Source organism: Pyxicephalus adspersus, chromosome 12 (assembly GCF_032062135.1).
Source record: "Pyxicephalus adspersus chromosome 12, UCB_Pads_2.0, whole genome shotgun sequence".
In the NCBI taxonomy this organism is placed as follows: Eukaryota; Metazoa; Chordata; class Amphibia; order Anura; family Pyxicephalidae; genus Pyxicephalus; species Pyxicephalus adspersus.
The window spans coordinates 40814271-40834269 of record NC_092869.1 but is presented as its reverse complement, the minus strand read 5'-3'; the positions used below and the strand labels follow the sequence as shown (position 1 = coordinate 40834269).

Genomic DNA, 19999 nt, shown 5'->3' with positions numbered 1-19999 from the left:
GGTGTTTGCCAACCTCAAGTTAAATAGTAAATACAGAAATAGATGGATGAATTATGGATGTATGCTTTATTTGAAACTAACAACGATCCTTATTTTCCAAATGGAAATTCAGGATTTGAACTTTCAAAAATGTTTACAAATTGAGCAACAAAACCAGCAGGCTTACCCTCTCTGTCTCCACAGTAAGTTTTTTATTATCTTCCAGGAGAATTGTTCTTTCCCGTTCATATTTCTCTTTTACCGTTCCCACAGCCTCCTCCAATTCACTTTGCCTGCAGGAAGCAACAGAGCATTAACTTCATATTAAAGGTATTTAATACACTAGATTTGTGTTAGCAGTATGGCAACAAGTGGCATTAGTGGCAATATATTGGAAGTGCGTGCAGGCATGACTCTTAATAACAGATGTCAAAGGAATGCAAAAGCAAGATGAAAGGGTAGGTTTGCTAAATAGTTTGAATTGCTTTGATAAGGAGCTCTAAATGGGTTTAAAAGTAATTAAAACTAATCTGTCACAAACACATCTTCAATATGTGATTTCAAATAGATACAATTACTAACGAAGAACCCCAAGCAATCAGAAGGCACATAGGTGAGGCAGACATGCAACCCGGAAGTATAAGATTCCAAAGGTTGATTTGCTGCTGTAGCTCTTCAAAAATATAATGCTCAGTCACAGGCATCAAAACAAGTGTTTTAAATCTTTTGTGGTGAGCTTTTTTGGTTATTTTGCTTATGTGATTGGTTATTTGATGACATATTGACTTTAACAGAGCCTGATATTAAACAGCAGGGGTGCGCTTACTGTCTGTGGCGAAATTGAATATTTGAATTGTGACTGTTGAATTTTTGAGGTTTATTTCTCCTGGGAAGGTTTTAGCAAATGGCACTACTAAATCACGCCAAACCTATTAAGATTACCAAAATATGAGACGCATAAACCACTAAGATTCATAGGAACAAATGACCTCTTATCTAGTAGCATAGTAGAATATGCTTTAGGATACCAATAAAATATCTTATAAAAAATAACTAAATAAATTGTCTTTATAGGACAGGGTCGGAAAAAAATATTTTAGCCCCTCCAGCTTTCACCAGTGTTTACAGCGCTCTTCTAACATTGGAAGATTTGCATTAGGCTTTAGACTAAAACTAGGTGTTAAAAAAAATATGGTGATTTGAGATGCCAAAACTCTGACCTCTCCCGCTTGGCTTTTTCCAGTTTGTCCTTTAACATGAGGATCTCCTTCTTCAGGGTGAGATGCTGACTCTCAAAGTCGTGTATCCCTTTCTTTACATTCTTTATTTCCAAGGAATGAGAAGTCTCCCTTCGCAGTAACTCCTCTTCGTAATACAGAATCTTTTTCTCAAACTCTGTTTTTACCTTGGAGAGCTCCTGTTGCTGCTCAGAGGTGACTCCAAGGCCTCGACCACCCTGCTTTAACTAGAAAAACAACACAGGTTCAGAGGTCAACGTGCCAAGAAACTGTGCAAAAATAAGTGAACCAATATTCACATATATAGCACAATCATCATGCTGTACATCAGGGGTGCCCACACTTTTTGGCTTGCGAGCTACTTTTAAAATTACCAAGTCAAAATGATCTACCAACAATAAAAACTTGGACTTAACTCCTGTGCCAGATAGAGTTTATTTTGAAAGGCAGGGCTCCGTGATCTACTTGCGTTGCCTTTGTGATCTACCGGTAGATTGCGATCCACCTGTTGGGCACCCCTGCTGTACACTATGAGCACAGGTTCATTTAAGAAACAAATGCATCATGCACATCGCTAGAATAGAGATACATAAAGGCCAATCATTTTTTTTTTCATTTTCCCAGATATTAGAATTTAGTGTAAAATAGTCAACTAAGGGCATTTTATCCACCTACCAATAGTAGGCAAAGCTTATATTATTGTACTTTCAGTGGTAGTGTATAATAGAGCCGATATCACTTTATATTACTTTGTGGCCCTTGATGTGTATTCAATAAAGCCTCAAAGAAATCTCTCTGCCCCAATGAGTAAAGGGGGCACTATGGTTAAAGAAGAGGTGATCATGTGACTGACAGGCCATGAGAAAAAAACTAATTTTGTCTTACCTTAAGAGCTTCCAGTTCACTTTCCAACTGCTTAGAAAAATTGTCACTGTGTTCCCGTAATTTGCGCTCCTTAGAAGCCTCAGCTGTGACATCCTCCAGCTGAACTTCAAGCTGCCGAAGAAAAAAAAAAAGGATTTTTAAAAGGTATTAAACAGACACACATATGAAATTTTAATATAAGGCTAATACTGTCACTGGGCTGCCTAATTAGCCAATAGGAATACGTGGGGAGTAGGGCGAGTTACTTAATGCATTCAGCAAGCCATTGTTTAGTTCAACAGATTTGATGTAAAACCACCAAGTATCGAAGGTCACCTCTTTTCTGGCCTTTTCAGACTTGCGCATGTCCTGACGCATGGAATCCAGTTTTTGCATGACGACTTCCAGTTCTTCCTCTTTGTCACGCAGTTGCCGTGACAGTTTCTGCTTCTGTGAACGCAGGTCGGCCATCTTTTCGTTGAGCTCTGAAAATTCTTGCAGGGCAAACTTCCTTTGCTGATGAGCATCTTTGAGTTCTTTCGTTTGAGCTTTCAACCTCTCCTGAGCATCAGACAGTTGCTGTAAAAGATTCAGATAGGAAAGGAATGCAACATTAATGATGAGCAAACTGAAAACAGGCAGACTGTGTCCTGTAGGAGATGGTAGAAACCACAGCATTCAAAAATGTACATAATACATGAAAGTGCTAATTTCCCACCAAAAAGGTAAATCTTAAATCCCTTCTTCTGCATGTATGTATGTGTATATATATATTATATATTTATATATATTATATATATATACACATACAGTTATATATTACACATGCGTATACCGTATATACATACAATAATATACAATGACAGTGACAATGTACATTTAAAAATGGACACCGTAGGCCAGATTTTGATCAAATTCTGTATATCTGTTTTTCATTAATGGAATCAAATCAATTGTCTGAATTTCAGGACTGCCTGCTCTACCACAAATTTGACATATTTGATGTGTCCTATCTTGTCTAATAGATTTAAAACCATCTGTATAAGATTCCAGAATATAATACCAACTTCTAAGAATTTTCTTAGCAGGATATGTCTTAACAGTTTTCATCTTTCTACTCTAGAATCCATGGGACCTGGAGGACAGATGTCCCCCACATGATGATCATAAAAGTCTTTCAGCTTTTCAGACAAGCCTCCTTTTATGTCTAGCAAACTTGTGTAGGCAAGCAAATCTGTTCCCTGTGTACGTGTGTATGGAGAAGTAATGCAACATTTCACAATCACATTTTAGCGGATTAGACTTTTTTTAGTACCTTAAATCGGTACAGAGCCTAAGGGTTGAAATGGACTTGAGAAAATAAAAAACATATTATGCTTCATAAAACATTTTCGTTTTAGTTGATTGGAAGCACAAGAGGCAAAACTATTTCTTTACTGGCAAAGCCAATCACAATACCACAGACAAATCAGATTACAAACAAATTTAAGACTGAAGAAATAAAAAAGGCAAAACTTTGCAAATCCTGTTCCTGTTTAACTATGGAACCACACACAGTGTTTGTTTAGCCTTTTACAGTATCTTTGCAATACCAACTTTCAGGAGTCTTTGGATAAAAAAATAATAATAATAATATATATATATGAACACGGGCAATTTTAGTTGGAACGGTGATATTGGGGGAAAAAATACACACACTGCACTAACACTTTTCCCTCCCCAAAGTCATTCTTTTGCGAAGATGAAATAACAAGTTTATTTTTTATCATAAACTCCACTGTGATTGAGTTACTTTATTCTAATACACAAATCAGACATGGCTCTCAAAGCATGCATGAGAAGCTGCAGCAAGTCAAAGCCCACCCAATTTCCTGGATGGACATCACCACCATCTAGCCCTTTTACCCCAACCCTGACTGTCCCTGACCTGTTTCTTTTATCCATTGAATATCAGTTCTTTCAGAGACTCAGCATCACAATGTGGACAGGAAAGTCTGCATGCAAAGCCGCTTACCCATCAAGGCTATTTGAACATCTACTTCAATAAGCCAGCCAACTGGAATACTGAAGTAGAGCACTGTGTGTTCAGGAAAGCTTTAAACAACCTCACTGGCTTCACCCACCAGGCATGCCCCGCTTCCACTGCGGAGAAAACTTCAAATATTTCTAATTTCTGGATTTCCAAATGACCCATTCATCAAGGCTTACTATACTAGTAAAAGTGGAATGTGCCATGTGACTCAAGTGAGAAACAGCAACAGACTATTTGAGCGAAAGCTCGCATCAGCAACTCATTCAAGCAGCTAGTATATCGAGCTTTAATGAATGAGGTCTTGTAAACCCACTATCGAAACAAAAAAAATCTGGCAACCATTGGGGTGACGCTTCTACTTTTCTAAAACCATAAATGTAAGCCGTGTAATGTTCCCAAATTACATACCTTCTGCAGATCATCCCTCTCTTGCCTTAGTGTTCTCTGCTGCTTTTCAAGGCCTTTCAGTTTGTTTGTAGTGTCCTCTAGCTGCTGCCGTAGTCCCACCGCATCCTCTAGCTGACGTTCTATTCGACTGGAATCTGTCAACAGAAACAGATTTGTTTTTAAATATTTTTGATATGACAAAGGAATCTCAGAGCACTCACAGCAGGCAGATTGCCTAAAGTTTCAATTATCCTAAAACAGATATGTCAAATTAATATGAAACAGAGAAAAATACATTTTCAAAAAGGCACATCAATACCAAGGCACATATCTATTTAATGATAATAACACAAAATTTGTTAAACATGTAGTAACAATTTCAACTCACAACATTTTATCTCCCAACAATGAGCCTTAAAACATATCCTAAAGAGACAGAATTACATTGGAGTATTAGCTGGAGAACAGCCAGATCATCAAATTTAGAAAACTAGATTGCTGTGCCTGGAGTCTCTAATGTCAATCACTACTTGACTAAATAAACTTCTTTCAGCACAGCTGAGAGTATGACGGCTCAAAATGTGAAAATGAGACAAAGATCCCCCTTACTGGCTGGAGAAAAAAATGTCATATTAATACTAACCCGACTTAAAGCGTACCTAAGCTCAGAATTTTCACTTTACATAAAAGGCTAGACAACTCTTTTATTTAAAGTAAACATTTCGTTTGTTTGTGTTTTTAAGTGCAAGCTTTTTTAAGTTAAAAACATAGCAGCACCGCCCCTTAATTCTCGATTGCCTAGGTGATCAAGAATGAATGGGAGCGCAGAAGGAGTCCTTTTATCAACAGGGGGAAAAAATTGCCGATCTCACACATGCGCAGTTTTTTCCTAATCTACATCACTCAATCTTGCGCCTGCAAAGTGTGAGATTGGGTGCCGTAGGAAGAAGATGCCCTCCACTGTCCATAGGAATGCAGGGTCAAGGACGAGCTGGAGAATGAAGTCAAAATTTGCAGCATACCTGATATTTTAGTTTTTAATCGCTCTATTTCTTCGTTTAGTTTTCTGACTTCTTTGTCACGGTTTAGAGTTCCCATCGTTCGAGAGGAGCCCTGGAGAGACTGGACTGTTTGAGTTGACTCTGGAGAAATTAAAATTTAAGCAAGTAAGGGAACAAGACAATTCAAGTTATAGTTCGTCTATACTGATAACAAATTACCAATAAAGAATTAGTTTATTGATTTCACTGGACTATGTTAGCTTCACCCTTGTTCTTCAATTATATTTTTCTTGTTTCATCCAATACCTGCACTCAAAAAAACATTTCCAGAGTCTTTGCTAGGTCGTTTGATTCCCTTCTGCAGGGTGAAATAATGGGGATTTGTTAGCCAGCTTAGTAACACCCACCTTCATTGATTGACATTTAATGCAGCATGTAAACCCCATTCTCTGAGCAACCCAGCTCTACCTATATCCAAAAGATCTGCCTCTTCCTCAATTTGGTGGCAGGAGAGATCCCACAGCTTGCCATCTGACCACCCATTGCTCTGACATGCTCCCCAAAAGATTATCTAATGATCCTTTACAGGATAAAGACTCAATGGTATTGTAATTCTGAAGGCACCTGGATGTGATGTAGGGCCCACTGCAAGACCTTTCGTCCAGGTGGTCAAAGCCAAGTAAGGGTAGAACGTACATGAGGAAAAATGCAATTCTTTATATTACATTAAAACTCAATGCCAACCTTGCAGCTTCCTATTTAGCTCCAGTTTCTCCTGCTCCAACCGTCGTATCCTGCGCTCATAGGCATCAACCTGCAGGCTGTTCTCCAGGCCACGCTGTACATCCTCATCCTTGGTCACAGCATTTGTGTGGATAATGTCCTTCAGGGAGCCTCGGTCTGAAAAACAACTATGAAGGAGAAAATATAAAGACTGTTTACACTTTGCAGTATGTTTGTGTTGCAAAACTTTATCTTAAAACCTAAACATGTCAACTTTTATTGGATTGGAACTACAGGAAGTTATTTTTGCATAAATGTTCTTGTATGGGGGGGGGGAGTGCAACACATTTTGCTTGTGTCAGAACATGCGGCACCCAAAAAGAAAAAAAGTACATGGAAAATAAAAAAAACTTTTAAGGGATGTAAATAGACAAATAAGGAAAGATAAGGAACAGATAAAAGGGTGGGGAAAGTAGGGAGGTGTGGGAGGACAAAGAACAAAAACTAAAGGTGCGTACACACTTCCAATTTTTATCGTTCCAATCGAACGACGAACGATCGATTGGGCAAAAAATCGTTCGTAAAAAAGTAACCAACGACGCCGACGAACGAGGAAAGTCGCTGGAAATGAACGACCGGACCGACGGATCAGATTGGACGACGATCGTTGAACATCGTTCGTGTGTACGGTCGTTCGTTGATCGTCCATGTTCAGAGCATGCGTGATGAACGAACGTCCGTTCACTTTCCTGTCGTGCACATAGTTCCTCTATCGCTCAAACGATCGTATCTATTGTGTGTACAATATCTACGAACGATCGTGTCGTTAACTCTATGTGCAGGATCGGTGCTATACGATCGTTCGTATATATCGTGCATGAACGTTCGTCGTTCGTTTTCCAACGATAATAATTGGAAGTGTGTACGTAGCTTAAAGCTAAACTCTCAGATAGGCAAACACTGTCTGAAATACAAGAAGCATGAGTATTCTTACTAAAACCTTAGTGTGCTTTGTTGCTCTGTGCAGTGGTTCAGTGTTAAACTTTACCCCTGTGCGGGAACTTTCTGTAATTAAGATCACAGCTACCCTCTCCTCTGGTGCAGGGTGACTGGTCTTGTATCTGCACCCCCTTTCCTTGTAGTTTTCTGCAGGAAGCTTGTAGTGGGTGGACCTGCTAGCTGCTTCCATCAGCTTTGCCCTCTGCTCAGGCTATGGATGACACTGCTACTTTTATGAAGTAATATCTAGGTTTGCAATGGCATCTGGTGCACACAAAGTGGATCATTGTCCTTTGTGGCTTTTGAGGATTATATAAGAAATGAAAATTCAAATGCCATTAATTTTAAACTGAAACTTGGAAAGCTTTTTTAGTTCCCTTCCGCAATAATGCATCTTACTTGCATGGTTGCTTCAGGTTTCTAAAATCAAAGCTAAGCTGAGACAGCTTTCCTTGCGTGAGCAGAGATAAAGGAACTCCCACTCACGTCATGCCAGCACGACCAATCAAGGTGGCCGAAGATCATTCGGAGAAAGTGAGTTGGCCGGGTTCAGTTTAATTAATACAGTTTGCAAAAAGGAATAAGCAAAAGAAAACAATGACAATGACTAGATACTGAAAAAAATAAGATAGAGAAGGAAATAGGAAGGAATGAATGGGAGTAAAATGGGAAGGGGAGAACTATAAGGGCAGGATGGAGAAAGGAAGAAAATGGCAAGGAGAGCATAGAAAAAGAAATGCAGCCACAAAAGAGAAGGAAAACGGGAAAAGGGCAGGTAGGTAAAGATAACAAAGCCAAATTAGGACAATTATACAAAACTTTAAAGAAGGGAAAGCTATAAAAGCACAAAAAAGTGAATTACAAATATAAAAAGGAAAGGGACACCAGTTTGACTGTAGCCATTATAACCTCTGGTGACTGCCTTTCTTTATGTTTTACCAGAATATCGCATTGAATTTTAGGAAGGTGACTTTAAATTTATACAGTTATTACCTTTCCGTTGTGTAAGTAAAGCCTACAAATGGTAGTTGAAAGCCTGAAAACCCGCTGTGCGTACTTGGCGGAACGACTTCCTGTGAAAAACAGAATAAACCAAACGTCATTGACAGGTAAAAAATATATTAGGAATATTGTATGTGTCAATATGTATGTAGCGTACAGGATTCCTCAGGATGTCATCATCCACATCGAAGTTGGACGTGTCGGAAGGGCTGCTGACATCCGGGATATAAGGTGCTTCCATGTTTCTGATGTTCTCCCAATCGATGCCCTCAAAGAATGGGTGAGTCTTAAAATCATCAATCCCATTCTGTCCCAGTCTGCGCTCTCGGCTGCAGATTAGCCGCTGGATCAGGTCTTTTGCCGATTCAGAAACATCTGAAATGTGGGAAGGAAACTGGAACCGTTCCTGGAACAAAAAAGTGAATATTTTATCACCAAATGCTTATCCTGTTACAGTCAAGATAGCTTAATACTTGCTTTAGGTTGCATTCTTTTTCAAAATCAAAAAGCCATCCAAAAACCCATTTATTATGAAATATGCATTTGAGGTACAAAACCAGACTGTCCTTATTATACAGTATTCATGGTCTCGCTGTACATGAGCCTCAGTGGTATCCTTAATTCTTGACAAGCCAGCATTCGTCTACCATTCTCTTAAGTGTAAAGTTGATCTTAGTAGTTTTAGTTAAGTACTTGAAACAGTAATGCAGATAACTGGGGCACAGGTTCTGAGGCAGTTTGTGGAACACCGGAGCTGCATAAACTGGGTCAGGGATTCAGAAAGTACTAAAGGCCGAGGATCAGAACACAAACCTGGCAAAGCTGGATTTTTTTAGAACCATGTCACCTTACATAATAAGCAAAAAATCGTCTTTAACACTTAAATTCTATGTCTCGGGGTGGGACAAGAACAGGATGGCAGCTAATGAGTTTGTAGGATTCTACTTACACTACCTACTGAGTTACCAAACCCACAAAAAGTATGCAGCTAATGTAATTCAAGAATTAGAATGAAAGCGCCTGAAGGCATCTTTAAAAACAGGCCATATATTTTAACTCCTATACATATTCCCTTGATGTTCCCAGTGTATATAATGTTTCATTATTTACATATTCTTAACAAGCAGCATGAGGTTAACAAGCCTGATCTATCTAGCTGATGTTACTGTGAAATTAAACCATGCTAATGGTTGCATTAAAAAAAATCTGCTCCTAACAACTTAGAAACACTGGCTATTTCCCAGATAGATGCAGCTTGCCAAAGATGTTATTCATAGAAATACACAGTGCACACATTGTGAACTTCAAAATAAACTTTTCCACAATACTTACAGACATAGAGGTCAGTGAGAGTTTGTTTTGTGCTTTTGTTAAGTGCTTTTACATTTTGATGAAAGTTTATGATGAGTGAGTAGCCAAGAGCCTCCTGAAATGCGTAACAGGTATCCCAGGAGGCTTTGCGCCCCCATTCATTCTTGACCGCCTAGGCAATCCAGAATTGAGATGGTGCTGCACCCTTTTTTTTTTTTTTTTTTTTTTTAAAAGGGTTGAGTTTAGGTACACTTTAAGGTTTACATCTGTAGTTCTTTCCCTCACTTCCAGACATTTTTTTTTACGCTAACAGTAATCTCTCCAAATGACAAGATAATTATGATGTAATAATCCCACAAAATATATATACTAATTACCAAATTACAACAAAATTCTGTATTGTAGTACATCCCACACCCAACAAATCAGCAGAGTTAATTTCTTTATTGTGTAGTCTGTAGAGCCTTGGCTTCTTGCATTCACATCTGCTGTAAACATTTTAATACTTAAAGTGGGTTTTTAACTGAGAATGAAAGTACAGTTACTCTTTCCACTACTACTGGGTCCCCAAATCAAACACTGATATGAGGTGAAAAACAAACCTTAGGGAAAAAATTGAACTGTATTAACCCTACCTGTCCTCCGCATTGCTTGGCGTGGCTCAGCTCTACGGCTAAGCCCGTTTAGGATAAAATGTGTCAAGAGTGGGTGGATTCACAATGGGGACTTTGTCCGTCTATATAGGAATCAATAAGGCTTTAATTGGGAATACATCATCAGTGTGTGCCTAATTGTTTTATTACATGTGCTGGTGCGGTGTTTCTTAACCCTTTTATTAAAGGGAACTCTTGAAATAACTTTCAGGTCTTCAGGGAACTTTTTCTATAATTACTATATCCACAGCTTACAGTATAAGAGCATATTATATTGGTTAGTGGGATGATTGTCTCTTACATTGCTGGTCATTCGGAAGAATTTCATCCTTACAGATAGCCAAAAAGATATGTGTGGTGTCACCTAAGCTGACCTGAGAGGCAAAAATTGATCATTGCTCAAGGAGGACTAGTAACCTCTGGAGGAACCCTGGTTGAGAAACACTGATAGCAACTTGAGCCAGGATGAGCTTTGAACTTTTCTGTACTCACATTTGGCAGAACTTACACTACATCAAGGCCTTTTAAAGCAGGAAAATTCAAGTGTTCATTACCTGTTTCCACCCATATTGGAGCTCACACCTTTTTTTATTTTCTCCACCAATCTATGGATGATATCTTATTACCAAAGTCCTAATATGAAGGAATGATCTATTGTGTAATATGATTTGCCAGCATTTGGCAAAAAAACGAAACATCATAATTTTTTTTTCTAGGTGGAACTGACCTTTAAAGCCTGGATGTTGAGCAGTGTTATCTGAAATCCTCAGAAATGTTGTGAATGAAATGTTAACTGCTCTGGCACCATGGAGTGTGAGACAGGCGGTTTGATATGGTGCCAGCGTCGCCACATTTTCTCTACACAAAACTGGAGAGCTGCCATAAACCATAGTACAGCTGTCTGTGCAACAGGAATATCAGGAGCAGGATCTGCCTTACTTAATTACATACATACTGTAATCGTTTATCTGCCCAGGACAATACAATGCAGACAGTGTAATCCTATCAGACGCTCAGCAACTACAAATTAATAAATGCACTGCAAACATTTAAAGTGCAACTGTCTAGAAGGAAATAACACGCTGTAAAGTTGGCTAACATGGCAAGAAATTGTTGCCTCCATTTCAATCAGGAAGGACTTATGTATCTTGCAAATAATTAGCCCTGCCTTTTTCCCACTATGATTTTAGGTAAATTATGAAACCCATCTAATAAAGCTTCCAGTGTTCTCCCTAGCTACTTTTAGCTGGGAACACCACCCAGCACTTTTCAGTAACCACCCAGCTATTTTGTGTGGTTACTGAAGGGTTGGGTCAAAATACAGGGGCAGCCACCAGCCTTTAGCTTCTTTCCACCCGGATTAAAAAAATAATTCTGGGGAAAACACTAGCTTCCATGGCAAAATGAAGGTTCCTTTTGGTAGTACAATACAAATTAACATTATTATTAATATGAATATGTTACTCCCTTTCATTTCACTATGTGACACTATAAATGGTAACTATAAAAAAAGAGGAAAAAAGAAACCCAGTTGTTTCCTTGTCCTATCACAATCTACACTGGCATTCAATGGCTGCACCCTCTCACTCTACTAAAAGGCCTGGCTGAGGATATAAAACGACCCTACTAAAGGTTTGCCCATGAAGCCTGGCATGGAATTTGTGTATGATCTTGTGAAAGTTTCTCCACAAGCAATGGTATCCTCCTACAGTTCCAAAAATCCTTGGTAGACAAATTTGCTTTATACTAAACATAATTTGAATGGTTCACTGTAATAAATCACACTGTAAATGTCTATGGGGCAGGAAATTATGCAAATGCTTTCATGCTTTATAAAATGCTGTGTAATATACTCCACTAAAGGCTAAGTGCACTTTTACAATGAATTATGCATGTGCACTTGACCGGTAGACTCTAAAATAAAACCAGTATGCTTGTTTACGGAGAAGGCATGACTCAAGCTGCATAGCTAGCAGCCTTCCAGGGCTTTGTTTACTTTCTGCTTTACTGCCAGACAGTTAAGATAGAAGACCTGCTTTGACTTGGATTGAAATAAGCGGTCCATCTTCAAGGAGCAACCTAAATACAATACTATTCCCCTATCAACTGCCAATCTAATATAAAATCCCAAAGCCTCCAAAAGGTATTTCAGTGCCCTTTGGGTTTGAAAGCAGATAATGTACTGTTGGGAGAACAAAAAGATATAATCACTTTGCAATTGACAGCATCTGCTGATGACTTGCTCCCTTTATTATCTCCAATCTAAGCACTCTGTAGAAATCCATCACTTTGTTGCCCTACGGCAGTGAGATTTCAGGGTTTGGTTGAGCATGTCCATGTGGCAATGCTTACGATTAAGTGTACCAGGAACACTGTCATGTGTGTGTGGGGGGCAGTCATGTTGTCAGACTCCATTCCACACTGAAAATTACATGGGGTGGTTGGGTTAGTGTATAGGAGAAACTCGAATGGGTAAAGTAATAGTTTCTCTTAGGTTGACTTACGAGTTTATGTTGTCTTTAGAAAAGCATGTCAGCATTTAATGATATTTACCTCATGGTTCATGATCTTCCCGTATGTCTCCACCAGAGACTCGGCATAAAAAGGTGTCTCTCCATACAGCATTTCATACATGCAGACCCCTAGGGACCACCAGTCACATTCTGGCCCGTATTTCCCCATCCCATCCTCCATGGCTTGCAGGATTTCAGGAGAGATATAATCGGGTGTTCCTACCGCAACAGATGACTGCACCTGCATAAAGGAAGACAAATCTGATTAGCTTATTGGACTTCAAAATTGTGAAAACCCGAAGGTATGAAACTACATCATCCACCAATCTCTACACTAAGCATAAAAAGTACCCAGCAAGAAAGGAGGGGTGGATTTAGTGTCATCACTACTTTATTCTGAATGTGTCGTCTCTTTAATGTGAGCCTGTGTTTTGTACAAGCAGGGCAAAGCAAAGAAAATAATAAAGGAGTGGAACAAAACTTGCCTTCCCTTGCTGGGGTCAAGAATATCACTTGTTTGGGTTCAGGATCTTCAGCCATCTTAACTGGCCAGAATTATGGCCATTTATTTTTTTTATATCTTTTTAGTATATATCTACATTACTTTAACTGCACTCTGTAGTTTCATACAATAACCCTTTCCTTTACCTAGCTACTGCTCTGTTTGCTGGATTGAATAGAAAAAAAAGAGAATCCCTATGCATGCTCAATTATTGCCTACACGGGTCTATTAATTTCCTTGGCCCCGTGTGATGGCACTTGGGCCTGATTATTGTTTGCTCAGGTCCCGATGCAACAGGAGGAAGGTAAATGAGTGACATGTTCCTCATACCTGAAGGTACCAGATAATTATCTCCTGATGGCTGAATAAAAGAAAAAGTAAGCCTAAGCAACTAGGAGGGGCGGCAGGTACATAAACGGTTTCCTTGCTCTATGATGGTAAAGCACAGGTTCACTTTAAGTCCAGGTTTATACACCTTTTTTCTAAGTCTTAGGTATGTTAGCACATAGTCTTAAATTCCTTGATGTAAATAAGGACCAGATATTAAAGAAGGAGGTTTTAATTTCATTGAGCTTCTGAGGCCAAGCTGAGTGAAGCAGATAAAAAGTCTAGAAGCAGATTAAAAGATCTCTCTAAATAGCTGATCAGCAGGGGGTGGGGGTGGCAGCCACTCCTGGTCAGCATATGTTCCCAAACCTTTCCCACTATCTTCACAAAAACACAAAATAATTCTTGAAATTATCCCCAAAGTAGAACTTCCATCAATAATTTTTTTGTTTATAGTAGAGTAGGGAGGGAGACCAAGTCAGGATAAATCCAAATGTTTTATAGAAAAGAAGATGTCGTGCAAAGGGGGATACCTGCTTTGGTAGTAACCATCAAAGGTGAGATTTCTAGGCACTTCTCTCAAACTTTCATTATTTACTACTGTTTCTCTGGAACAAAGTGAAGGGAAACCTCCCTGATTGGACGTCGAAAGCCTGAGGTTTTTCATTCATAACCATGAAAAAAGTTCATGGAGGCCTATTACTATAGTGCATGTAAGTTGCAGCTTTGCATATGTGCAAAAACAGTTTAACTCAGTCAACTATTTACTAGGTTCCACAGCTGGAATGAACAACTCTTGATTTCCATTTGTGCACATCACATTTAAATGGTAAAGAGCAGCAATTACCGTTCCGTCATCATTCATCTTTAAACACGAGCCAAAGTCGGCCAGACGAATATGTCCATTCATGTCCAAAAGTACATTATCTGGCTTTATATCCCTGTAAAGAAAACAAACAGGTATAAAATGTTTTATATCTATTGACTAAGTGAACCAGCCAAATGCTCATAAAGTCATTCTGTTGCAACATTGGGCAAATCAAACTGAACATTCACAAACAATAAAATTAATCATTTACATTATAACAGAGGTTATTTTTAAACATACAGTTTTGTATAATAAAAGGCACCTTGGAATGTATATTGGTTACTGAAGAGTTGGGTCACAATACAGGGGCTCCCACCCTCCTACAGCTTCTGCCCACCCAGCTTATATACATGTATGTATGTATGTATGTATGTATGTATAATGTCTCAACCTACAACTGTAGTGAATTTATGGAGAAATATCCATCTTTCTCTTACATAACCCCAAATAAAGTTCAGTGCTAACTATTTTGCGCTTCTATCTTTGCACATTATTCTGTACATGGCCATGTTTACTCATTGTATAATAGTACAAGATAATTAAAAACATTGCCAAAATAATATTGTAGTCATGCCTATAATTAAATATGACAAAACCCACAAAAAATTTACTTAAAGCAAAAAATCATTTCTGAATGGTGCTAGCAAAATAATGTTTTCATTTCATGTCAAATGTTGAACGGGATGTAAAAACCAGCCAAAAGAATACACCAATGTACGGAAGTAAACCCAAAACAAAAATCATATTCAATCCCGCAGATCAGTCCATCTGTCAGGAGGTTTCTTCCATCGGGTCCCGCGTCGCCCCGATATCAGTCTTTGGCCCCGCACAGAGGGAATGTCAGGCACCGCCATCTTCTCCTCTCTTCTTCCTATGTCATCCCATCTCCCACTGCACAGGCGTGAGATTGGGTGACGTAGATTGGGGGAAAAAACTTGCCGATCTCACTGTGTACATGTGAAATCGAGATTTTTTTTTTCCCCTATTGAAGAAAGGGCACCTTCGGCACATGCCCGAGAGCAGCCAAGAACCTCCCAGAATGTGTATCCCCGGAGGCTCTGCGGTCCCATTCATTCTTGTTCACCTAGGCGATCGCGAATAAAGACGGCGGTGCTGCTTTTTTTTTTTTTTTTTTTTTTTTTTAATAAAGGGAGGGTGTTCCACTGAAAAAATACACTAACAAAATTTTACTTTAAATAAAGGGGTTGTGTAAAGTAAAAATTCTGAGTTTAGGTACGCTTTAACCGATCATGAAATCAGTTGACGCACTGACTAAGCCCTACCTGAGTGGCTAACCAAATCCCTGAACTTTACAATGGGAAGCGGACGGCACAGTCTGTTCTGTCTCTACCCTTGTTTACCAATACTGAACAATGGGAGAGAGGCAGTTGTAGAACATTGACGCTCTAGCAGAAATCCAACCCCGGCTGTCAAATCAGTGAACTCTACTCGGCTGATTTAATAAGGTGGCACTAGGAACAAAGACAAAGTGGTTGTGTGAAAACAGACGGCCTGCGGCTGGGCACAATCAAACATTTCTGATGTATAGTCAGTTTTTTTCTTAAAAATCTGCTTTTCTAAAAAAATGAACTGCTGTTCATATTTTACAAGAGAAATTTTACGCTACACCATAAAAAAATAAAAGACTATAACACTAACTAGCCAGAGGAAAAATACATTTTGCTATTCCAGGGGATCAAAGCTCAAGTCCATCCTACAAAAGCACTCCTACCTATCAGTCCTCATGTTCAACTGCCCCCTAGCATTTATCTTTATTTCAATATTTCATTAATATCAACATTTCATATTCAATAATATCATCTGGTCATATGATAACATATATTCTGTTCTCAGCAGTTGGTGGGTACTGAATGCAGCAGACACTAACATTCTTCAACAAGCCCTGGGTAACTTGATAAATTGGCATTAAAGGATGCATTTTTGATGCCCTGGCTCATAATAATAGGGGTTAAATGATGCTGGCCATCATTTACCCTTGATGGATGAATGGCACTAAAAAAGTGTGATCTGTGGAGGAATGCATGTGTGGGAAAGTCTGTGGGGGGGAAGCATTGGAGACTGGGCAGGCATTGCAGCAAGAACTAAGTTTTTATGCCGGGCAATGGATTTACAATAAAGATAAGCTGGAATTGGGTTATAACCTTTGCACTGCGTATGTGGGACTACAAAAAAAAATTCAAGAGCCACGTTATTTCTACCCTTCTACACAAACTAGTAGCTTAACTATAGCAAAGGCTTTGCTTCAATGTCTCTATCCTGAGTAACACACTCCCACTGTTCCTTTGCTATTACACCTCTTTATTTAGCACTTGGACAGCAGACAATACTATGGAGAAGCATTTAACAAAGGATTGTGTGTGATGATTGAACCAGCACTATCACATGAGGACAAGAAAAGTTTTGGGTAGTGTTTAAGTGTTGAAGAGACTCAGAGCTTGCACAGGACTCTTTCTTCTTTCCAAATGATTGAACAGAAAAGTGAAGAGCAAAAGGAGAATAAGTATTCAAATCACAGAAGAAGGGGGACGTTACAATAAATCTGTTGCTGTGTCCCCATGCACCAGGATTTTAAAAGCAAAAAATTATTAAAACACTAAAAAAAAACTATCTGTTATTTTCATTTTGTTATATGTATCCAGTTTCTTTTTTATTTTTTTTTTACATTTTATCCTTAAAAAAAATATTAGGATGGTTTGTTAAGAATGCTACACTATCAAGAAATGTGAAAACTACATGCTCACTTTGATCTCTATCTGTTTGCCTTCATTAAACGAAGGAAGCAGCAAAGCAAAGCCAGTATTACGATGAAGTGGAAATATAGCTGAGAACAAACGCTTGAGAGAATGAAGTGAAAGTGTTAACGCAGATGAAGGAATGCTGCTGTCACTGAAGAAGCTTGGCTGTTTCTGCTGCTTCTGGCATTGCAAAATAAAAACAGGCAGCTAGAGCAAATATTGACTGAATGGTCTACAAGCCGATTTTCCAAAGTAAGCAGACATGTGGGCGTAGTTATTGTGACAGTGCACATTACGGTAAAAAAAAAAAAAAAAAAGAAATGGAGGAGCAAATGCACAAGGCCAGAATAAGATCGCAGTCTATGTGAAATGTTCACAGGACGCTGTTTTCATTACTTCAAGGATTGTCAATTTCACAAATTTCAGATATTCCAAATGGGAACATTTTTGAAAGTGAACCTCCACTCTGTACACTAAAAAGACCCAGTCACCTTGTTCATCTTAAGCAGTATTTTTTAACCACGATTTCATAGAACCCTAGGGTTTCTGCAGGGGTTGCTAGGGGTTCCTTAAGGCAATTTGTGCTTTTCATGTCAGCTGCATCCTGTGTCCAGGGGCAGTTTGCTACCAATGCTGGCCTTCATTGCCTAGAATTTATGCCAGATCCCCTAACTGCTAGACCAGCATTTTTCAACCAGGGTTCCACCAGAGGTTTCTAGGGGGTCCTCGAGCAATTTGTGCCGCTCAGATCAGATCTCGCAGACACCAATCTTTTTGGTTAGCTGTAGGTGTGAGATTGTTCCCATTGGCCAGAAATGTAAATGGCATTCTTTCTATTGACCATCATGCTAATATACAGTGAGCTTTGGATATAGTAATTATAAAAGGGGTTTCCTGAAGACCTACAAATTATTTCAAGGGTTCCCTCATGTTAAAAATGTTTTTAAAGGCCGATCTAGAGGAATTCAATAATGTAACCATTTGTTAATGTAAACATTAAGGAAGAAAGATGCACAACGCCTCTTACATTGTCCGACTCATTAAACCTGCATTTCCTGCTGCCTCATTCTCTTTAGAGCACACTTATGTGGTTGGGGAATTCAAGAGGATATAAAAAGCACACCCCTTACTGTAGATGCATGGAATCATAAGCAAAAGTGATAACCGTGGTTCTAGGTTAACAATGTTCTAGTTCAAGCAGATTTGGTTACCCAGCATTGTGAATTTTTTACCTGTGTACATAGTGTAGTTGATGAATTGAATGTAAGGCCAGCACCATTTCTGCGAGGTAAAACCTGGCCATGTCTTCTGGTAACCGGTCTTCAAACTTACTGAGCAGGGTTAAAAGGTCCCCACCGACATAATAATCCATGACTAGATACTGCAAGTCAAACATAGAAGGTGGAATTAACTATTAGCAGTGACACAAATTCATCAATAAATTAGTTGTAAGTAGAAGACTTTTTCAATTTCAAAAAAACTTCACACATATTTGGTGGGGATGAGGGATTGATTGAGGGATGATGCTATTTTATAGTCCAACAATATTTTATAGTCCAACGATACAAGATATGGTTTCATGCTTTATAGAATGCAAAGAGTATTGAGAGCACCCCTCAACCCTTATTAAAGACATTACAGAGGAAAGCAACAAGGAGATACATTAACTGCAAAACTGCTGCGGTTTGATTTTGACTCAAACTCTACCCATGTCTTTTGGCAAGTACAGCTCTGTACTATGTAATTGTTATTAAGGGTCCCCACCCAAATAAATAAGATACTCGAGTATGGCTGCCTACAGCAAGAAAGGCTAAAACATTATTATTTTTGTATAATTACTATTTATTTATAAAAAAGCTAATAAATGTTGCAGCACTTTACAGAGCTCCAGGTCATGTCACTGCTACTCACTGGAGAATCTCACAATCTAATATCACTTACAAATATCAAAGTCTTTTGCCCCTTAAAAGACAAAAAACTATTCTGTGGAGAAGTAATTTATCCTGTCAAGCTCCAAACTCCAAGTGTCCAGGTCAAGTTCCAAACCTTGGAGTACTAGCAATTAATCCAGAATGCCATTACATATTTCATAGGATATGAATATTTACCAAAAAGTTTTCATCCTGAAAGGCGTAGTGTAACGTAGTGATCCACTGACAGTCTCCGTTTACTAACACGTTCCTCTCTTCCCGGAAACAGGCCGTCTGTACAGAAGAAATAAATTGGATCAGTTCCTCACATCGAAAGACAACTACCAGCAACTCTTTACTAACGGTGCACAAAGTCTACACAACTGCATGACTGATAAATGGCATCAATAAAGCTGGCTACACACACCACAATCTTTTATTACAATGCAGTTTTTATATGTTCATATGTTTTGGTGAAAGTTTCGGAAAGCAAATAAAGACTGCAGTTCACCTAAGTGGCAAAACTCCCTAAAGAGTAATCCCAATCAATACTCACCTGTCCCTATTCCGTCGCAAGCACCGCCATCTTCTCCCTTTATTTTTTCCACATGCCAATCTTTGGATTGGATGTGGCCGGATGACCTAATTCCCATGCATTGATCCCAGCACAAGTAGGGGAAGCTGAAATTGCCGGATATCCCTGACAACAAATGCAGAGCTGTGAATGAACACCTCCCTGAAATTTACCAGCTGGGTGTCAATCCAAGAATAGTTATTACAGAAAGGACATCACCTGACCCTTTATGCAATAAAAACCTCCCTGATTGCCAAGTGGCTCTTTGAACACTTTCCACTTTAAACCCTGTAACCAAAGTGTGGATCTAACCCTACAACAAGTCATCCAAATTTAGGATCCCAGCATCAGAGTGTCGAT

General features: G+C 38.9%; 1 protein-coding gene across 4 annotated transcripts in view; it reads right to left on the bottom strand.

Moving 5' to 3' along the window:
• The window catches only part of CDC42BPB (CDC42 binding protein kinase beta), an 81225-nt gene that overhangs the window by 31077 nt on the left and 30149 nt on the right, over positions 1–19999 (bottom strand). For all 4 annotated transcript variants that reach the window (XM_072428299.1, XM_072428301.1, XM_072428302.1 and 1 more), the window contains exons 4-16: positions 19264–19359; positions 18388–18536; positions 14379–14472; positions 12743–12943; positions 8383–8631; positions 8217–8296; positions 6246–6412; positions 5523–5642; positions 4522–4655; positions 2418–2660; positions 2103–2213; positions 1200–1444; positions 167–272 (exon numbers count right to left, since the gene is read on the bottom strand). In XM_072428299.1, the coding sequence (XP_072284400.1) occupies positions 167–272; positions 1200–1444; positions 2103–2213; positions 2418–2660; positions 4522–4655; positions 5523–5642; positions 6246–6412; positions 8217–8296; positions 8383–8631; positions 12743–12943; positions 14379–14472; positions 18388–18536; positions 19264–19359 (1995 nt within the window). The remainder of the gene's footprint in view (positions 1–166; positions 273–1199; positions 1445–2102; positions 2214–2417; positions 2661–4521; positions 4656–5522; positions 5643–6245; positions 6413–8216; positions 8297–8382; positions 8632–12742; positions 12944–14378; positions 14473–18387; positions 18537–19263; positions 19360–19999) is intronic.